We start from the raw sequence: 18,050 nt of genomic DNA on the forward strand, positions 1-18,050 counted from the left end.
CGGACGTGGGGGGCGGGGGACAAGAACCGCTGCCCCCCCCCCCTGCGTCGCCGTAGCCCTGGCAGGCTATGGCATACGCGCGTGTGGCTCGGCAGTGCCCCTGTGTAGCCACCGCCCCCCTTCACTTCGTAAGCGCGTGAAAAGCGCACCCCTCCCCCTGCGTCTTCGTCGCTCACTTTCACGGTTGTGCCGGCACATCTGTAATTCCGCCTGCTTGCATGTGCGCGCCTTGGTGGCAGGGTGCATCCCTGCACGTGGCCTCGCAGCCCAGCGCCCCCACCCCATCCCTGCCAATGTAGAGCCCCCCTGGTGCCTGCGGGGCGGGGCGTCAGAGTGGCGCATCTCTCCCGACGCCGGCGGTCAGGTCCCGCATGGCGCGGGGGATGCGCGGGATGGCGGTCGTGGGGCGGGGGCTGGTGGGCTGTGACGCAGGCGCTGTGCCGGGATGCCTGGGTTGGCGCAGTGCTGTGGCGCGCGCGTGTTTGGCGCTGCGCCGTTCCGGGTGATGGGCCTGTGGCGGGGTGGAGTTGAGTTGAGCCCGCGCTTCAGGGAAAAAGAAGCGCATTTGGAAATGGATGTGCGTGCCCTTCACTTTCCTCGACTCGCCATCTCCAGCGACTCACCGCAGCTTCCCCCATTTGCCTCTCTTTGTGTGCGTGTGTGTGTGTGGAGGGGGGAGGGGGTGCAGCCTTTCCGACACTCGCTTTTTTTGTTTTCTTCAAAGAGGTGATGGGGCAGCTGGGGGGGACGCGTGTGTTCGTATGTATTCTTTTTTCGGATTTCCGTAGCAGAGAAGGCTTTTCCTTTTCCTTTCCTTCTGTTCACCCTCTGCACGACACAATGCGTGCCAGCCCTGCCGCTTTCTCCCCCTCCCACCCTTCCCCGACAGGGGAATAAAAGGTCCACAAAGCCTCGGGTGGGACGCATCGTGCGTGTGTGTGTGCATATGTGTGGGTAGGTGGGTGGGGAGGGATCTGCACACGAAGCGGAGGCAAACACGAAGAAAAAACGAAGCGATGTGCTCGTTTCTTGCATTAAGTGTATCTAACACAGTGCGAGCACCAGTCGCCGCGGAATACTTCGCACTTTATCCCTTTCCTCTGTTTTCTTTGGCCTTTGGTCGTCCGTATCCCTCTTTCCTCGGGGCATCGACGGTGTGTCGTGATCGCGGGAACGGACGTGTTTTCTTCTTGTAGAGCTACAGCGAGACCTTTACTCCGCCTGCCTAAATTACTCCTCGTGTTTTATTCCTTTCAGAGGGGGCCCCGGCATCCTCATCCTCATCCCCCCCCCACCCCCCTCTCTCTTTCCATTTCCATTGTCAGTATATTCAGATCAAGCCCCGCCCACCCCGACTTCCCCCTCCCCTCATGTCTCCACCGGGGGGGGGGGACCAGAAGCCGAAAGAACGGGCGACTCTGTGCTCTTGTCTGTGCACAAACGCAGCGTGGGTAAGCGCATCCAGGCCCTTTTATGAAGGACGCACTCGATGCCTGCCGGTATGGACTCCGGGTAGGCAGCGCGATGGCGCACACGTCAGGAGTGGTGTGGACTCAGACAAATATGCAGACTCGCTCATGGCCTCGGTGAAAATCCCTCTCTCCTCCTTGCCAGGCGTGGCGTCTCGCAATAAAGGCCACCACAGACGCGCACGACGTCCCACATTTATCTCTTCTTAGGTCGTTCTTTCTGCTATAGGGTCCAACCCCACCCCGCCACAGGCCCATCACCCGGAACGGCGCAGCGCCAAACACGCGCGCGCCACAGCACTGCGCCAACCCAGGCATCCCGGCACAGCGCCTGCGTCACAGCCCACCAGCCCCCGCCCCACGACCGCCATCCCGCGCATCCCCCGCGCCATGCGGGACCTGACCGCCGGCGTCGGGAGAGATGCGCCACTCTGACGCCCCGCCCCGCAGGCACCAGGGGGGCTCTACATTGTCGGGGATGAGGAGGGGGGCTACTTGGCCTCGCAACGCGGAGTGGGGGCACTGGGCTTCGACGCCACGTACAGGGATGCACCCCCGCCATGATGGAGGCAGAGGCGGTCATCTATTGATAGAAGATATCATATCCGATTGTGTGCAGAGTGGTATTTGAGGGGGCGCATGCCTTGGTGTATGTGTGTGGGGTGAAGACGGATATCATGGCGTGTGTATAATCTTCTGTGCTCTCTCGCTGTTGAGGCTAGGTATGTCAGTCAAATAAAAGGCGAGAGCTCGAGCTAGGTGAAGGAACAGAGGAGTGCGAGGAGGCACACGTGTGTCTGTTCTCTTCCCTTTTCTTTTTCTGAAGGGGAGCGAGGGCATGGGCGATGGGAGAAGGGCTTGCAGAGGGAGAAGAATGACATCAGAGTGCGTGGTGAGCCTCTCTCAATCCCTTTCACCAAGAAGAGTTATATGAAATATATATATGTAGTGCGTATAAAAGCCTGATGAGGTCACAAATGACGAGCAACGAGGATAACGGAAGGAAAAAGTGGACGGTGTGTGCGTGTGTGTGTTAGCGGAGGGGGGGCAGCCGTTGAGGCATCTATGCCCAGTGAGCGAAAAAGAATCGCGAGCTTGTCGTACGGAAACAAGCGCGGAGACAACAGTAGCGCGGTGGTGAGTCGTGCGTGCGCTGGTAGTCTTGCTGTCCACCTCGCTGGAAGGAATCCAATCATGGTTCTAGTGAGCGTTGGTCTATACGCTTTCGCGATTTGTCAAGGAAAAACACCTAACAAGTCGCATCGGGCCATCAGGAAACACACCCACGCGCATGCACAGAGACAGAGATGCTCACCCGTACATTGACCAGCAAATTTCGTTCACACACCTTTTGCCCACCCAAGTACCAGTTCACCCATCCACTCACCCCTCCAAACCCCCCATCACCATCAAGGGTTTATTTTGTGCATGTAACGCCACACACTCCTCAGCCCCTCACCTTCTCTTCCGCTTCCCCCTCCCCCCTCCCCCCACAGTGCTGCCATACAGATAAAAAGCTGAACGCATGAACAGCGGAGAAGACCGGACTCATCCTCGGCAGGAACATCTGGCGCCTCCTCCTGTACAGCTACAATCTCTGCAGTTCTTTCAAGCGCGATGAACCCCTCTTCCCACATGTTTCTCCACCTCCCCAACCCGGACCGTGACCTTCGTCTTTGCCTGCTTCACGACAAGCTGCACCCCCTACCATGCATCCGTCATTCCTTGTGCCGCCTACGCCCCTCCTGCTATTCCACCAACACCCTGTTTACTCGAGCCTTCGCCACTCCTGCAGCTGCTCACCTCTACTACCCTCATCTCCTCCTCTTCCTTCACTCTCCTGGTCACCTACACCGATCTCTCGGTAAGTGGTTCGCTTTCTGGAATACTCACACCTCCCAATCACCAGACTCGACACTTGTAGTCATCGCGCACACACTCCACCCTCCCCTCCCCCCGCCACACATACACACACACGCCAAGATGCCCGCTTGCCTCCCCTACTACACCGGCGCGATGTCCTTCACGCTCCTCCACTTCCTCGCCTGGGCATTCGCCTTTGTCGCCACGCCTACCGCGCAGTTCCAGACGCCCGGCCACGGCTGCTACACCATGTGGGGCTACCGCACGTTCTGCGGCAACGTGCCGTACGACCTGACCGGTGACGCCGCCTTCGGCTGTGCGCGCCGCACCTCCACGATGCGCTGCGGTGCTGCCTTTGGTGTCATGGCGTCCGGGTGCGGCTTTGCCGCCCTCGTGTTCGCCGTCCTGCTCAACACGCAGATCCAGCTCCCCGTCATCATCTCCTTCGTGCTCGCCGCCGTCTGCATCCCGTTCACCATGATCTCCTGGGCCTGCGTGGCCAGCGTCTACAACATGGTCATGTGCGGCGACCGCTTCGGCAGCAAGTACCCCTACACCGCGGGCTTTGTGCTGATGGTCGCGTCCTGGGGCCTGGAAATTATCGCTGTGTCCATACTCGCCTGCACGAACTGGACGCGCCCGCCGAGGGAGGAGGTCGACATCGCCGTCTCCAAGGACTAGTATTCCCGCGCCTGTGGGCACCGCACCGACTTCGTCCGTCTGTTGCCACCGCTGTTCCACAAGCCCTTCGCCCATTTTGAAGGGATGTAGTGTTGCGCAGTGTTTGGTTTGACTGAGATTGTTTTAGGGGAGGTCTGCTTGACGGTCGATGTGCGGAGGTGCCGCAAGCATTCGTTCCAACGTTGCGGAAAGTCGCGCTCCTTTTTTCTCTTGAGCGGCTTTCTCAATGGATACGTATGCATGTTATGTTGTGTGCCGTGTGCCCACTCGCCACTCTCCTCCTTCGATGGAGTTCCTCTTTCGAACTAGTGCTGAGGGTACAACTTCCATGAGAAAAGTGGCCCATAGACACGCATTACAGAGAAAAGGAACGCCTGTGAGTCATACTGCTACACGCACACAGGTGGTGCTCTCGCCATCGCTCTTCTTCTCTTGAGAGGGTGAAACGGTACACGCTCACCGATAACGCCAGCAAAAAGCGGCTCACACCGCTTTCTTCCTCTCCTCTTCCTACTCCCACTCCTGTCCCAACCACCACCACCATCAGTGCCTTTGGGCTTCGCCTATTTCTTCTTTAAGTTTCCCTCTAGTATTTCTTTCCATCTCGTTTGTTGTTCTCTCTCTCTCTCTCTTCTTCCCTCACCTGGTTTGGTGGATCTGTTGTGTACTCCTCTTGTCTTGTCCCCCCCCCCCGCTTCTCCTACTATCCATACCTGGACTCTCTTGTTATTTGTAAAGGCACGTCTCATTCACTCTACGGTGAGGCAATGCCCACACTATGGAAGTAGCGCCCACACGTTGATGCTTCTGGATGAAGGATGACGAGATGGCAAAAAGAAAAAAAAAGCGGAAGACTAGCGGAATGTTGATGAGGTGGAAAAAAAAAAGAAAGAGAAGCGGTTGTCTTCTTTTCTCTGCTCCCGCCCTTCCTTTCCTCTTTCTCCAACCAGCCAACCCCCCCCCCACGCCCCCATCAACGTGCCCCAATCCTACTCCAAAGTTCTATAAATCATGAAAGAAAAAAAAAACAAAAGGGAATGGTATGAGGGAAGTGCTTTGCATGTCTACACTTTCTCTCTCTCCTTGTGTGCATGTGTGTGTGTGTGTGTGCGTGTGCGTGGTGCTTCCCCCACCCACCCCTTCAAGCTCATAGAACCCCAGTTCAACAGCAAAAAAGGGGGGCTGGATAAAAAGAAGGCACACGCACGCAAGGTCAACTCTTGAGCCACCCACCCCCTTCTCTGCCCCTTCTCCCTATCCCCTGGCCAACCCTTCATCCCTCTTTCACCCCCAAGGTGTGCCCCTACCCAACCCCTCCTCTCCACACCATCCCCACTCGACTCCTTCCGTCTTTCGCGGACTTTAGGGGAGAAAGGAAAGAAAGAGAGTAACGCAGTCGTTAGAGTCAAGTGGACAAGTCTGAGGGAGGAAGGTGGGTGCACGAACTTCCCCCTCCCCCCTCCCCGCATTATGCATGGTATCAACCTCGGTTGCTATTAATGGAAAAAGAGTGGGCACTGTGAAGAAGAAAAGAACGAGACAACTACCTGCGTGTGTCTGTGTGTGTGTGTGTGTATCTCCGCCCGCCACCTTTTCCTTCTCTGGAACGCCTCTGCCATCAGACATCGCGCCCAGCCGAAATTTGCACACATACCCACTCACTCGTACTTTTCTTCTTCAGACTTGTTGCTTGCCGTTAGCGTTCCTGCTGTGATTGATTTTGCGTAGGCGTGTGTTTGTCTCTGCACTTCATCGACTGTTCGCAATGCAGGAGACGCTCTTTCCGACTACCATCTCGAGGTTGGACGAGACCTGCAACGTCATATAGCTTTCCCTGGTCGGCAAATGACCACTGCAGTAGTGCCCGCTGGGCAGCACAGCACTGCCTCAGGCACGTGGGCCTATCTACGTCATTGATCTCATCTGCCGTATCAGCTACTCGTCGTAGTTGTACAAACCCACGGCAGCTCCCCCCGCAGCGTCCCTCATCGCTGCCCCCACCGCGGCCACTGGGGGTAGTGCTGCTCCCCCAGTTTTTACCTTCGCAACCCCTCTCAACCAGCAGCTGATAACGTCCCTGCCCCAACAGGGCGCACCCGATACAGTGGCAACCGATGGCCGCCAGCAACCCTCACCCCTCTATTATGTGCATGGCGCCTCTAGACGAGCACAAGTGTTGGCGACGTCGTATCACACAAATGCCATCGTGGAGTTTCACCGTTTCATCCGTCACTATTGAGTGTTTCATCAATTTTTTAGCAACTTACGGGCAAAAACACCTTCACGACGACTCCCCCAGCCTCGTCTGTTGACGCCGCTACTGACTACCTCTCTTCTCTGCACTTCGCCAGTGAAGACTCTGGTAGTCATATACAGCGCCAGGAGAGCACTCTACCGCCCACTGATTCGACGGCACCGGACAAGGACCCCTTCACGACCCCGTCTGTGCGCTCGGTCACCTTCGTGGCAGCCGACGCTGTCGCCCCTCCTTCCACGCATTACAGCTCCATCGGCGAGAGTGTGAAGCGGCAGTCGACCCACTTCTGCCTTATCCCGCCACGCTGTCGGTGACTCGAGGACATCTTCTCGCTTCAAACGTTGCTGCAGCGGCCCCGGGGGAGCACCGGAGCTCTTTTACTGCCACTACTGCCAAGTCGACTTCCACACCAAGGCGCGGTGCATGCGACAGCGCATTTGCGCATATACCGTCTTGAAGGCGGACCACCAAATATAGGATGCGGGGCACAAATGCAAGCCCCGTCCCCCTCCCCCCCCCCCCCCCCCACACACACACACACAAAAAAAAAAAAGAAAAACCCAATCGCTGAAATCTATGATGTGCCGAGTCGTGTTTTCCTGGAGTTTGTGGAGCCGCGTAGGCCGCTAACAACCGGGCAGCATAGTTGCACTGTTCGCCACGGCGCCACCCTCGCCTCATTGTCTGCAGCGGAGAAAGCGGATGAGGCCTCGAGAGTGGGAAGTGCGTTTGTGGAAGAACCGCTTAGGCTGTGCTGGGCCGGCACTTTATCATGCAAAACATCGACCCTGTGACCGCGTACTGCACCCAGTGCGACGTGCCACTGCGTTAGAATGAGACGCCCATACACGGTAGTAGCTCTAGACACATGAGGAGAGGGGCAGAGTCAAGGACAGCAGCTGTCATGGGAAGCGAAAAGAGTGTAGGACGGAGTAACGTGCGCATTTTTCGGTGACTCTCTTTTTTGTCTCTCAGCTCTTCAGTGCGTGTGTGTGTGTGTGTATGTGGTCGTGCGTGCTCTGGAGAGTGAAAGGAGGGGGACGCGGGCCACTTTCGACGCTCCCTCTCTTTGTACATAGCGCACAGCGCTGTTGCGTGGATAAGGGAGACGGCATCAGATGAGACGGCTGCTATGGTAAAGCCCGGCAATCAGTATGCTGACAAAAACAGGGAGAGTCACATGTGTCAGTAGTGCAGGGGTGCCATTCATCGGCTTCTCTGCCGTGTGCCGACGCCACCGCATACCGCCGCGCACAAAGCGCCTGCGACTCGCCTCACAGAGCGCAGTCGTTCAGAGAGACAAGTCCTCCATGCCTCTCTCCCTCTCCGGCTGCCAGCCTTTTGGTTTAATTTTTTTTTTAGATATGCTGAACACCGTTCATTGGTGAGGCTCCACTCCTTCTCCATCTCTTTCTCCCGTTCCCTCACCCTCCAATTCCCATCAAACAGTGGCTCCCTCTCTGCCACCCACTCAACACAACAGAACAGAAGGTTAGAGGAGGTGTTGCCGAGTAGCAGTCCCCCCCCCTCCCTCCCTCTCCCTGCCCTGTCCCCTCAGCGGCATCAAATGGACTCTCACTACAGTACTCAGGTGCGCCAGGAAGAGGCGCATGCGCTGCGTGCACAGCTTAGTGCCTTCGTGGATCGTCACGAACAGCGACTCTTCGACGCGCAGCAACACCTGCGCCACCCGACCGATGCCACGTACTGGAGTCGTCACCGCGATGTCGTGACGGTGCAGCTGGCAGACACGCCGTATCACACTTCATTCGGCGCACATCATCAGCCTCGGCAGCGACAAGCGTACCAGCAGTCATCGATTGCAGACTTACTCGGAAGCTCAATGGCAAACGCTGATCCGCTTTTCTTCCGCTTTCTCGTCGCTCTTGTGAGTTTGAGTGCTGAGATGCAGGCGCTGAGCGATGAGGCGCGTCGCTGCTACGCACCTCCGCTGGCGCTGGTCGGCGACGACAACGAGAACTGCTACCAGCGCCGGTCGACAGACAGGGGGAAGGGACTTGGAAGTAGAGGCAACAACGGCGATATCCGACGTGGTGCGCACCCGGCGATGAATGCTGACGGTGACAGCGGTCCGTCATCGTTGCAACACCGCCAGCAGCTCTTGAAGCAGCAGGAGCAGGAGGAAATTCTTGACGAAGAGAAGCTGCTGCACTCCGCAGGGACGCTTCTGGCGCTGCTGCAAGACATCTGGCTCTGGCGGCAGCGCGTGCAGGAGGTCGTGGCGCACGCACTCTTCCAACTGGCGAGCATCTACCATGACACGCGCTCCAGGGGAAGCAGAGGCGAGTCGCCGCCGCTCCTCGGTGTCCGACTGACATCTTTCTGGGACAGCCTGAGCGACTTGCTTGGGGCAGTCCTCCTTGTCGAGGAGGTCCTTCACCAGAACCCCAGCATCAGAGATGGTTTGGAGATAATGCAGCGCATTCTCGCGCAGCAGCAGCTGGACGCCAAGCGCGATGACGTTGCTGGAAGCGACGATGATGGGGAACTGATGCGCCTGCTGCTAGAGAAACTGCGAATAGACCTGCTCGATTGCAGCCTCCTCACCTCCGTGACCGCGCAGCGCTTTGACCAGCTTTTTGATGCCTCGCTGGCCGCATGTGAGCAGGGCGAGCGGATACCGATAGTCGCCGCGTCAAGCACGCAGCGTGATGCCACACCTGCGAGGAGTGCAGCGACCCCAAAGCCACCGCCGTTTCGGGAATATACTGCCCTGTGTGAAGAGTTTATTGCCGTCTTGACTGGGTGGTGCGACGACTTCGAGGCTACCCTCGCGTCACCTCGCGCGGTGGAGCACAAGTCGAGCCTTGCCGCTCTCTGCGGGCTATGCTGCTTGCTGAAGGGGCTGTTCCTGAGCCCCCCACCGGCACGCGGCGAGCCCGCAACAGGCCCCACCCCAGCCGCGGCGGCAACAGCAAGCAAGCTCGTTACGGCGACGCTAGTGCATGTCAGCAAGCGGATCGTTGCCTGGCAGTCTATAGTCCCATTGCTACCGCTGCAAGGCCTCTATGTGCTGTGCCCACTGCTGTGGTGGCGGCGCACCTTTCCTGCTGAGCTCTCCGCTGCCGTTGGTACCCTGAAGGACGGCGCTGGAGCGCTGGTCCACAGAACCGTTGTGGAGGCATGCCAGAGCTCTGCCTCACAGTTCCTCTCCAACATATCGCAGTGGACACAGCAAGTGGATCGCTGGACCGAGGTCGAGATGCAGTCTGCCCTGCCCATCGATGCCCCCCTGTGTCGCTTGTTCATCCAGAGGACAGTGCTGCTCATTCAACAAGGAGTAGCTCTGTCGCGCACCGTTCAAGATGGCGTACTACAGCTACTTCTACTCCATCACCACGCGGAATCAGCGCTGACGGTGTCGATAGTGCACGGTGTGCTGCGAGGTGTTTTACTGATGCAGCGCATAGCGGACGCCTACCACAGCAAGATGGGCATCCTCGCCACTGCTCAGGCGGCGCTCGTGCAATCAATCGCGTATGTCCTCGAGAAGCACCTCTACAACTTGTTCACCCGCACCTGCAGCTCCAGACCAGGCACCGCAGGGGTTCCGATGGCGGTTGCGCAGGAGCAGCTGCTCACGCTGCAAGGCGCCTTGCATGTGCTTCACAAGCCCTTCACAGCGGACACTTTGGCGTGCCTTGGGCTGCTGCTTGACGTGGCGCTAAATCGCGAAGAGATGCACCAAAGCAAAGCCTCATCTAGGATCACAAAGCAGGAGCGGGACGATGCCTTCATCGCGCTGGCACAGCTGAAGGCGATGCTCACCTACCAGCAGACACTGCCTTGCATCACGAGCTCCTCCTTTCTCTTCTTTCACCGCGAAACTCTGTACCCGCTCTTCCTCAGGTACTGCTACGAGGACACGCTGGTAGCCGTCTCCCTGCCACAGATTGTGTCCGCCATGGGCGACTGTCGCCTACTCATCATGTCCGCCCGGCATGTGAGGAACCCATCAGAGACGTTGCTGAGGGACTATGTGGAGTTTGTACGAGACTGTGTCCATCACGAGCTGGTGCAGCCCCTGTGCACCGAGATTGAGAACCAGCTGCGGCTGCGCACGCACGACGCAGTGCTAGGTCAGCCATACCGCGTGCTGCCGCTGTCAGCCGATGCTGTCGAGCGCGATCTGACCCGCTACACACTCCTGCAGCCATTTCGATTCTTCGATGAGTGGATGCACGTGGCGGCACAGATCGAGCACTACCTCAGCACGCAGTTCTACAACCTGAACGCCCTCATGCCAAACGACTGGAAAACGTACGAGGAGATGCGCAGCCTCGCCCTTCGCATTTATCACCTGCGCATCGCAGACAGCCACCTGCCAAGCTGCATCCTGGACCAGGGTCTGGATATCCTTGTCATCACAGAGAACATCCAGCAGTTTGTCGTGTACTACACGTACAACCTGAATGAGCAAGTTTTCATTCAGCGCCCCTCCTTGACGCCGTCGAAGCATCTGCACACCCTCAGCACGCGCCACATCGCCAACTCGATCCGCACACATGGCATCGGCGTTATGAACACCGCTGTGAACCATGTGTACAAGTATCTCCTAAAGAAAATGGTTGTTCTGTCGCACTTCCTGCACGACGATTACGTCCGTTCGCACCTGCTGAAAGACGCGCGGGTGGTGCGGCAGCGCAAGGAGCAACAGCAGTCTGTCAAGTACCCTGTGGAGCAGGCGGAGCAGCTGATCCGCGAGATGGACCGCCTCGGTGTCTCGCACGACGGCGTGTCGTTCTTGGAGAAAGCTCGACAGCTGATTAGTGAGATGGGAAACGCTCTGGGGTTCATGCGCATGATGCGCAGCGGCGGGCTGCGTGCTGTAGCGGAGGGAGCGCGCTTCGTACCGCTTCCGACGACGGCGGTGAGCAACGGTAGCGCGAAGGGGGCATCCGCAGCGGTAGGTGTGTCCCTGAGCGCCTACATGGTGCACGGGCCTCGCGCCTCGCGGCCGCTACGCAAATCCGACGACAGCACAGACGACGAAGGGAGAGTGGAGGTGGGCACACAAGACGGGTCTGACGACGAAGACTGCGACACTATGCAGCGCCGTCAACCGAATCTTCGGCGCAGCACCGTCGACGCCGTCGCCAACCTCGACCGGGTAGTGCACAGCATGCTCGAGCAGCTCTCCGACGGCTCTCAGTACTACCCCCTTCTCCTAGATGCCATTGGACGCCGACTGCGTCACTCATTAGCGGAACGCTACGCTCACTTGCACCTGCTGTACCTCCTCGTACCCGCTCTGGCAAATCTGCAGGTAGCCTACACCATTCAGGAGAAGGAGAAACTGCTCAAGAAGCACAAGGAGGAAGGCGTCTTCTCCGACGATGGCTTCGCGGTAGGGACGACGTTCTTGCTGGTTCTCTTTCGCGCTTATGACCCATTTGACGCCCTTCACTGGTTTGAGAACAAGAAGACCCAGTACCGGGGGAGGCTCGAGGCGGTGCAGGCGGCGCTCTCCGCCGCCACGGCGAGCGGCTCACCTGAGTTCGACAACTTCCACCTCACTTTCTCCACCTTGCAGACGCATCTAAAGGAGTACACAGGGCTGGAGAACGCCTTCACCTCCAGCCGGCGCTTCTTCGACACTGCCTCGTCGTCTTCCTCTGCGTCCGATCCCAGCCGTCGTCGGCACACACAGGAAGCGTCAAGGGAAGAGGACGAGGAAGAGAATGGCAAGTAAAAAAAGACTCGACTGCAGAGGTCACGTGGGGGGAGGCAGAGTGCCCGCATGTGAGTCAACTCTGCTTCCGGACGTTTGTTTACGTTGACTGCTGTGTCCATGTGATTTCACCGTCATCCTATCTCCTTTCCCTCCCCTTCTCTACAATCCCCCCGCATACCGTCCTGGATGCCCTGTAGTGTGCGCAGGAGGAGGAGGAGGTAGGGAGACGGAGAAGGCGGAAGATGTGGCATGTCCTCTGCACCGTCTCTTTGCGCCTCGGCGTGGGCGTGTGAGCATACATACACGGTGAAACAGAAAACAGGAGACGTTCGCGTAGGGCTGATGGTTGTGAGACAGTCAACCAATCCCAACCCCCTTCCTCCGCTCCGCTTTCCCCTCCAGCCTTCACTGGTGTGTCTGCTGCTGCTCTGTTGACGTAGGGTTTGTGCAGTGCCTGGTGATGTTGTTGCCCAGTCCTTACCTCCGACACACACCTCACACTCTCTTGCTACTCCCGCCTGTCTTGTCCACGATGGGTTCTCTTTCCTCGACACACGCACACATGCAAACCTCAGCTTCTACGTCAATCTCAAGTCCCCCTCCCTTTCTCTTTCCTCGTCTGCCCCCTCCTCCTCCCCCACTGCTGCGTGCGCGCGCGTGGCTGAGTGTAGTCTTTGCTTTTCTATTCCTGGAGAGGGTGAGAACGTGGTTTGCACAACCAACAGACTAAGAAATAAAACGGTACCTACCCCGTGTCTCTACAGCTCCCATGCTGCGACGAAACCACCCATGCCGCGTCATGACACCTCGCCAGGCGCTGCGCGTGCTGTCCCTGTCCCCCACAGCTGACCTCACGCCGGCATCCATCAAGAAGGCATACATCCAGCAGACGCTCCAGTGCCACCCCGACCTGCACCCGAACAATCCAAACGCAAACGAGAACTTCCGCAACATCTCAGACGCCTTTCGTGTCGCCCTTAAGGCGCTGGAGGCACAGCGCTGCAACGGGGCGGCGGCGGGGCGGCGTAGCGCCACCACTGATTCCGTCGACCTCTACGATCCGCAGGAAGCGCTGGAGTCGCTGCGGCAGGCGATGATCGCCTACCACGCACACCAACAGTCGAGCGAGGCACCATTCACATCCCCGCCGTCCTCTCCATCGTGTGGGAAGGCGGAGAGCCACGCCGCTGGTGCATTCTTCACGCCGACCCTGGAGGATGTGTCATCGGTTTGTCGGCGGGAGGCGGTCGCGATGCGCCGTGTGCACACCTTCTGCGCTGAGCTTCCCACAATGTTATGCGGCAGCCACTCCGCGGCCCTCTTCGAGGCCGTCGCCTTCTTTCACACGCGCTACGTGGAGTCCATGTCAGCGTGCGTCATGCGATTTGCACAAAATCTGCCCATTATTGTGCGCCGTGTTGTGAAGCAGCGCCGCAGGTACGTGGACAACGGGTACTTGGCAGTGGCGCAAGGCATTGGTACTGGGTCTCGGCCGCGCGGGCAGCGCATTGAAGACATGGCGATGAAGCCCCTGGTGCTGATGGGTGCGCTCATATTTGACCTACCTGAAGGGGCTTCCAATGAGCGGTGGCAGTGCCTCGGTGAAGATACGGTGGCGAGCGGCGGCAGCAGCAGCACCTGCGGTGCGTCTTGCCCTGCTGACGTTCGCGTGTCAGATGAGCTAAAGTGCATTATCTATCCTGTGGACAGCATCGCCGATATCGCAGCCAAACTCGGCAAGTGGGAAGCGGCCAGCTTTGACCGACTGAAGCTGGAGCTGGCGATCGTGGACGTGAACCGACTGATGTCGGGTATGCTGGGGCTGCAGGACGAGGAAAGCAGCGGCCGCTCCGAAGCGCACCTCTCCGTGGCACCGCAGCTGAGTGAAAACAGTGCCGCGGCGGCGATGGTGTTGCGCACATTACAGAAGCTTGCCGGCGACCTGTGTTGTCACTTCGACGCTGCTGTCGACAACGGTGCCGTTGCGGAGGCGGTGGAGGAGTCAATGCGCCTGCAGGACAGTTGCGACACACCAGCCAGCGTGCAGGATGACATAGCAGCGCAGTCGCTCGAGACGCCAACACTAGTCGCACAGTGCCGGTGGCTAGCGACGCTGGCCCGTCCAACCATTCGTGGAAACATCGTCCTCACCTGGAAAGCAGACGCGACGGACGAGTTGGTGAAGGATGACACCGAGCTAGCAGACGCCACACCACCGCCAATGTCGTTGGTGGATGCATCTCAAGGAGACAGTGTTGGGAAAGCGACGAAAGGCAGCAAAGACACGCCAGTCTTTTTTGTGGGGCGGCACTTGACTTGCTCCTCCGCTGAGACGCTCCTCTTCTCCGTGTCTGTAACGCTGACAAGAGACCTTCGCGCCTTCCTACTGCGTCTGCGTGGCGCACTGAAGAGGGTGGTGCAGTCCACAAATCGGTCGAAGCGGGCACTCTTTGAGCTGCTGCCACTGCGCGAAAGAATTGTGAAGGAGGAGTTCACTCGCATAGCCTCCGACGACGACGCCGACACATCACCCTTCTGCTACCGTGGCCCGGTTAACTGTTTCCCACGTGTCTGCAACATGGACACCCACCGCGAGCACGAGCTGTGGAAGCACCTCTACGTGCACCGCGAGTACCTTGCCAAACACGCCCCTGCAATGAACCCTCTCAATGTGTTCTACGAGTGCTTCCCTTACGACCCAGACGCGCCTGCGCACCGGCCGAGCTCTCTCGACGCGGACGACAAGGTGCTGGCGGGGTGGGTGAGCGGCAGCACTGACGGCTGCGACAACGTCATCCTCACAGCAGCGCAGCTCGACGACCCCGCGCACTTCACCGAATGGCTGGAAGAGGTGGTGGAGCAGTCGTCGCTCAACCGCGAAACGGAGGAAATGCTGGCCAAGGCTGGCGTCGGCTACGTCATCCGTGACCCCGCCTTGCCCCTGGCTAACTATCTCTCTTTTGTCAAGACATTCGCACAGTCCACCGCGGTGCGTGCCGTACTGGAGCGCAAAGACGGTGCGCCGCGCAAGGGCACCACCACGCCGGAAGACGTCGGTCTCACCATCATCGTCTCACCCTCGCGGTGCGACGTCCGGGACGGCGGCCGCCTTTTCATCCCATGGTGCGTCGATCCTGTCATCCTGCTCGCTCTCCTCGGCGAGGTCAGGGTGCCGGAGCGGCTTGGCGCTTAGGCGCCCGCTGAGGGCGCGGCGCACCAAAGCCGTGCCGGGCAAGCCCGAAGCACGGAAACCCGCCAAACGAGGGGGCGGCTGGCGCCCCCGGAAGGGCGGCGTCCCTGCGCCGGGAGGCCCCAGACACCGCCCCGCCCCAACCCCGGGGAACAACAACACCGCCTCAGAGGACCACGGAACCCCAGGCAGACACCACCACGCGGGATTTCCAAAGAGAAACACAACAGACAAGGGCGACCCCAGGCCAAGCCCCTTTCCACGCTCCGCCGCCTTCTATCCCAGTCCCGGATTCATCCCGCCGGAAACCCCCGCGGGCACGGCGCCTGGCCCTGGGGCCCCTCGCCCGCCACTTTCGGCAGCCCCACCACCAAACAGACTCGGCGCCTTTCCATCACGCGATTTTTTTTCCCCACCCCATCCCTGAGATCCCTGGCACTCGCCTGGTTTATGCACATCTGACGCACTACAAATAGCTGACGCATTCCGCCCCGCCAGCGTCACAAAATACCACATACGGATGCAGTTTGCCAACTTGCTCTGGCGCGGGCCGGCTGCCTCGTTTCACTGCATCCGAAACCCTAACCCCGCTCACATTGAAACGCCATTCTTTGCCCCCCCCCTATACTTTCACGCGCGCATTTCGCCATGCCCGCGGTTTCCCGCACAACTGCTGACCAAAAAAAAGTTCTCTTGCGAAAGTTGCGTTCCGGAAGAAAAAGCATTACCCCAGTGAGTTCTGTTTTTCGGATGCATCTTTTCGTCCTCCAACTCGAGGCCGTGACGCCTTTTTCACGCTCCGGGATAAAAACATTCAAAACTTACAAGAAGACGCCGAAAAAAGAGAATCTCAATGAACCGACAAATACTCCTGTCAACCCAGTTTTGCTGGCAACTTTTTCCAATTTCCCACTTCGCAGAAGTCCACAATGGGTGGCGTTAGAAGAGGTGAATGCACACCACCCAAACCAATGTAGAGCCCCCCTCCTGGTGCCTGCGGGGCGGGGCGTCAGAGTGGCGCATCTCTCCCGACGCCGGCGGTCAGGTCCCGCATGGCGCGGGGGATGCGCGGGATGGCGGTCGTGGGGCGGGGGCTGGTGGGCTGTGACGCAGGCGCTGTGCCGGGATGCCTGGGTTGGCGCAGTGCTGTGGCGCGCGCGTGTCTGGCGCTGCGCCGTTCCGGGTGATGGGCCTGTGGCGGGGTGGGGTTGGACCCTATAGCAGAAAGAACGACCTAAGAAGAGATAAATGTGGGACGTCGTGCGCGTCCGTGGTGGCCTTTATTGCGAGACGCCACGCCTGGCAAGGAGGAGAGAGGGATTTTCACCGAGGCCATGAGCGAGTCTGCATATTTGTCTGAGTCCACACCACTCCTGACGTGTGCGCCATCGCGCTGCCTACCCGGAGTCCATACCGGCAGGCATCGAGTGCGTCCTTCATAAAAGGGCCTGGATGCGCTTACCCACGCTGCGTTTGTGCACAGACAAGAGCACAGAGTCGCCCGTTCTTTCGGCTTCTGGTCCCCCCCCCCCGGTGGAGACATGAGGGGAGGGGGAAGTCGGGGTGGGCGGGGCTTGATCTGAATATACTGACAATGGAAATGGAAAGAGAGAGGGGGGTGGGGGGGGGATGAGGATGAGGATGCCGGGGCCCCCTCTGAAAGGAATAAAACACGAGGAGTAATTTAGGCAGGCGGGGTAAAGGTCTCGCTGTAGCTCTACAAGAAGAAAACACGTCCGTTCCCGCGATCACGACACACCGTCGATGCCCCGAGGAAAGAGGGATACGGACGACCAAAGGCCAAAGAAAACAGAGGAAAGGGATAAAGTGCGAAGTATTCCGCGGCGACTGGTGCTCGCACTGTGTTAGATACACTTAATGCAAGAAACGAGCACATCGCTTCGTTTTTTCTTCGTGTTTGCCTCCGCTTCGTGTGCAGACCCCTCCCCACCCACCTACCCACACATATGCACACACACACGCACGATGCGTCCCACCCGAGGCTTTGTGGACCTTTTATTCCCCTGTCGGGGAAGGGTGGGAGGGGGAGAAAGCGGCAGGGCTGGCACGCATTGTGTCGTGCAGAGGGTGAACAGAAGGAAAGGAAAAGGAAAAGCCTTCTCTGCTACGGAAATCTGAAAAAAGAATACATACGAACACACGCGTCCCCCCCAGCTGCCCCATCACCTCTTTGAAGAAAACAAAAAAAGCGAGTGTCGGAAAGGCTGCACCCCCTCCCCCCTCCACACACACACACGCACACAAAGAGAGGCAAATGGGGGAAGCTGCGGTGAGTCGCTGGAGATGGCGAGTCGAGGAAAGTGAAGGGCACGCACATCCATTTCCAAATGCGCTTCTTTTTCCCTGAAGCGCGGGCTCAACTCAACTCCACCCCGCCACAGGCCCATCACCCGGAACGGCGCAGCGCCAAACACACGCGCGCCACAGCACTGCGCCAACCCAGGCATCCCGGCACAGCGCCTGCGTCACAGCCCACCAGTCCCCACCCCACGACCGCCATCCCGCGCATCCCCCGCGCCATGCGGGACCTGACCGCCGGCGTCGGGAGAGATGCGCCACTCTGACGCCCCGCCCCGCAGGCACCAGGGGGGCTCTGCATTGGCAGGGATGGGGTGGGGGCGCTGGGCTGCGAGGCCACGTGCAGGGATGCACCCTGCCACCAAGGCGCGCACATGCAAGCAGGCGGAATTACAGATGTGCCGGCACAACCGTGAAAGTGAGCGACGAAGACGCAGGGGGAGGGGTGCGCTTTTCACGCGCTTACGAAGTGAAGGGGGGCGGTGGCTACACAGGGGCACTGCCGAGCCACACGCGCGTATGCCATAGCCTGCCAGGGCTACGGCGACGCAGGGGGGGGTGTCTGGGCCGGTTTGC

General features: G+C 59.1%; 3 protein-coding genes across 3 annotated transcripts; all 3 read left to right on the forward strand.

Moving 5' to 3' along the window:
- Positions 1-3,086: 3,086 nt before the first annotated feature.
- LBRM_24_1610 (amastin-like surface protein-like protein) lies at positions 3,087-4,013 on the forward strand (the record flags this gene model as incomplete). The annotated part of the gene is made up of 1 exon (XM_001565375.2): positions 3,087-4,013. One exon carries the CDS (start codon positions 3,087-3,089, stop codon positions 4,011-4,013), a length of 927 nt encoding a protein of 308 aa, XP_001565425.1.
- A 3,824-nt stretch (positions 4,014-7,837) lies between these two features.
- On the forward strand, positions 7,838-11,983 carry LBRM_24_1620 (conserved hypothetical protein; the record flags this gene model as incomplete). Its single annotated transcript, XM_001565376.1, has 1 exon — positions 7,838-11,983. The coding sequence occupies one exon, from the start codon at positions 7,838-7,840 to the stop codon at positions 11,981-11,983; it is 4,146 nt and encodes a 1,381-aa protein (XP_001565426.1).
- Positions 11,984-12,734: 751 nt separating this feature from the next.
- On the forward strand, positions 12,735-15,158 carry LBRM_24_1630 (putative DNAJ-domain protein; the record flags this gene model as incomplete). The annotated part of the gene is made up of 1 exon (XM_001565377.1): positions 12,735-15,158. One exon carries the CDS (start codon positions 12,735-12,737, stop codon positions 15,156-15,158), a length of 2,424 nt encoding a protein of 807 aa, XP_001565427.1.
- Between the last annotated feature and the right edge of the window lie 2,892 nt (positions 15,159-18,050).

Source organism: Leishmania braziliensis, chromosome 24 (assembly GCF_000002845.2).
Source record: "Leishmania braziliensis MHOM/BR/75/M2904 complete genome, chromosome 24".
In the NCBI taxonomy this organism is placed as follows: Eukaryota; Euglenozoa; class Kinetoplastea; order Trypanosomatida; family Trypanosomatidae; genus Leishmania; species Leishmania braziliensis.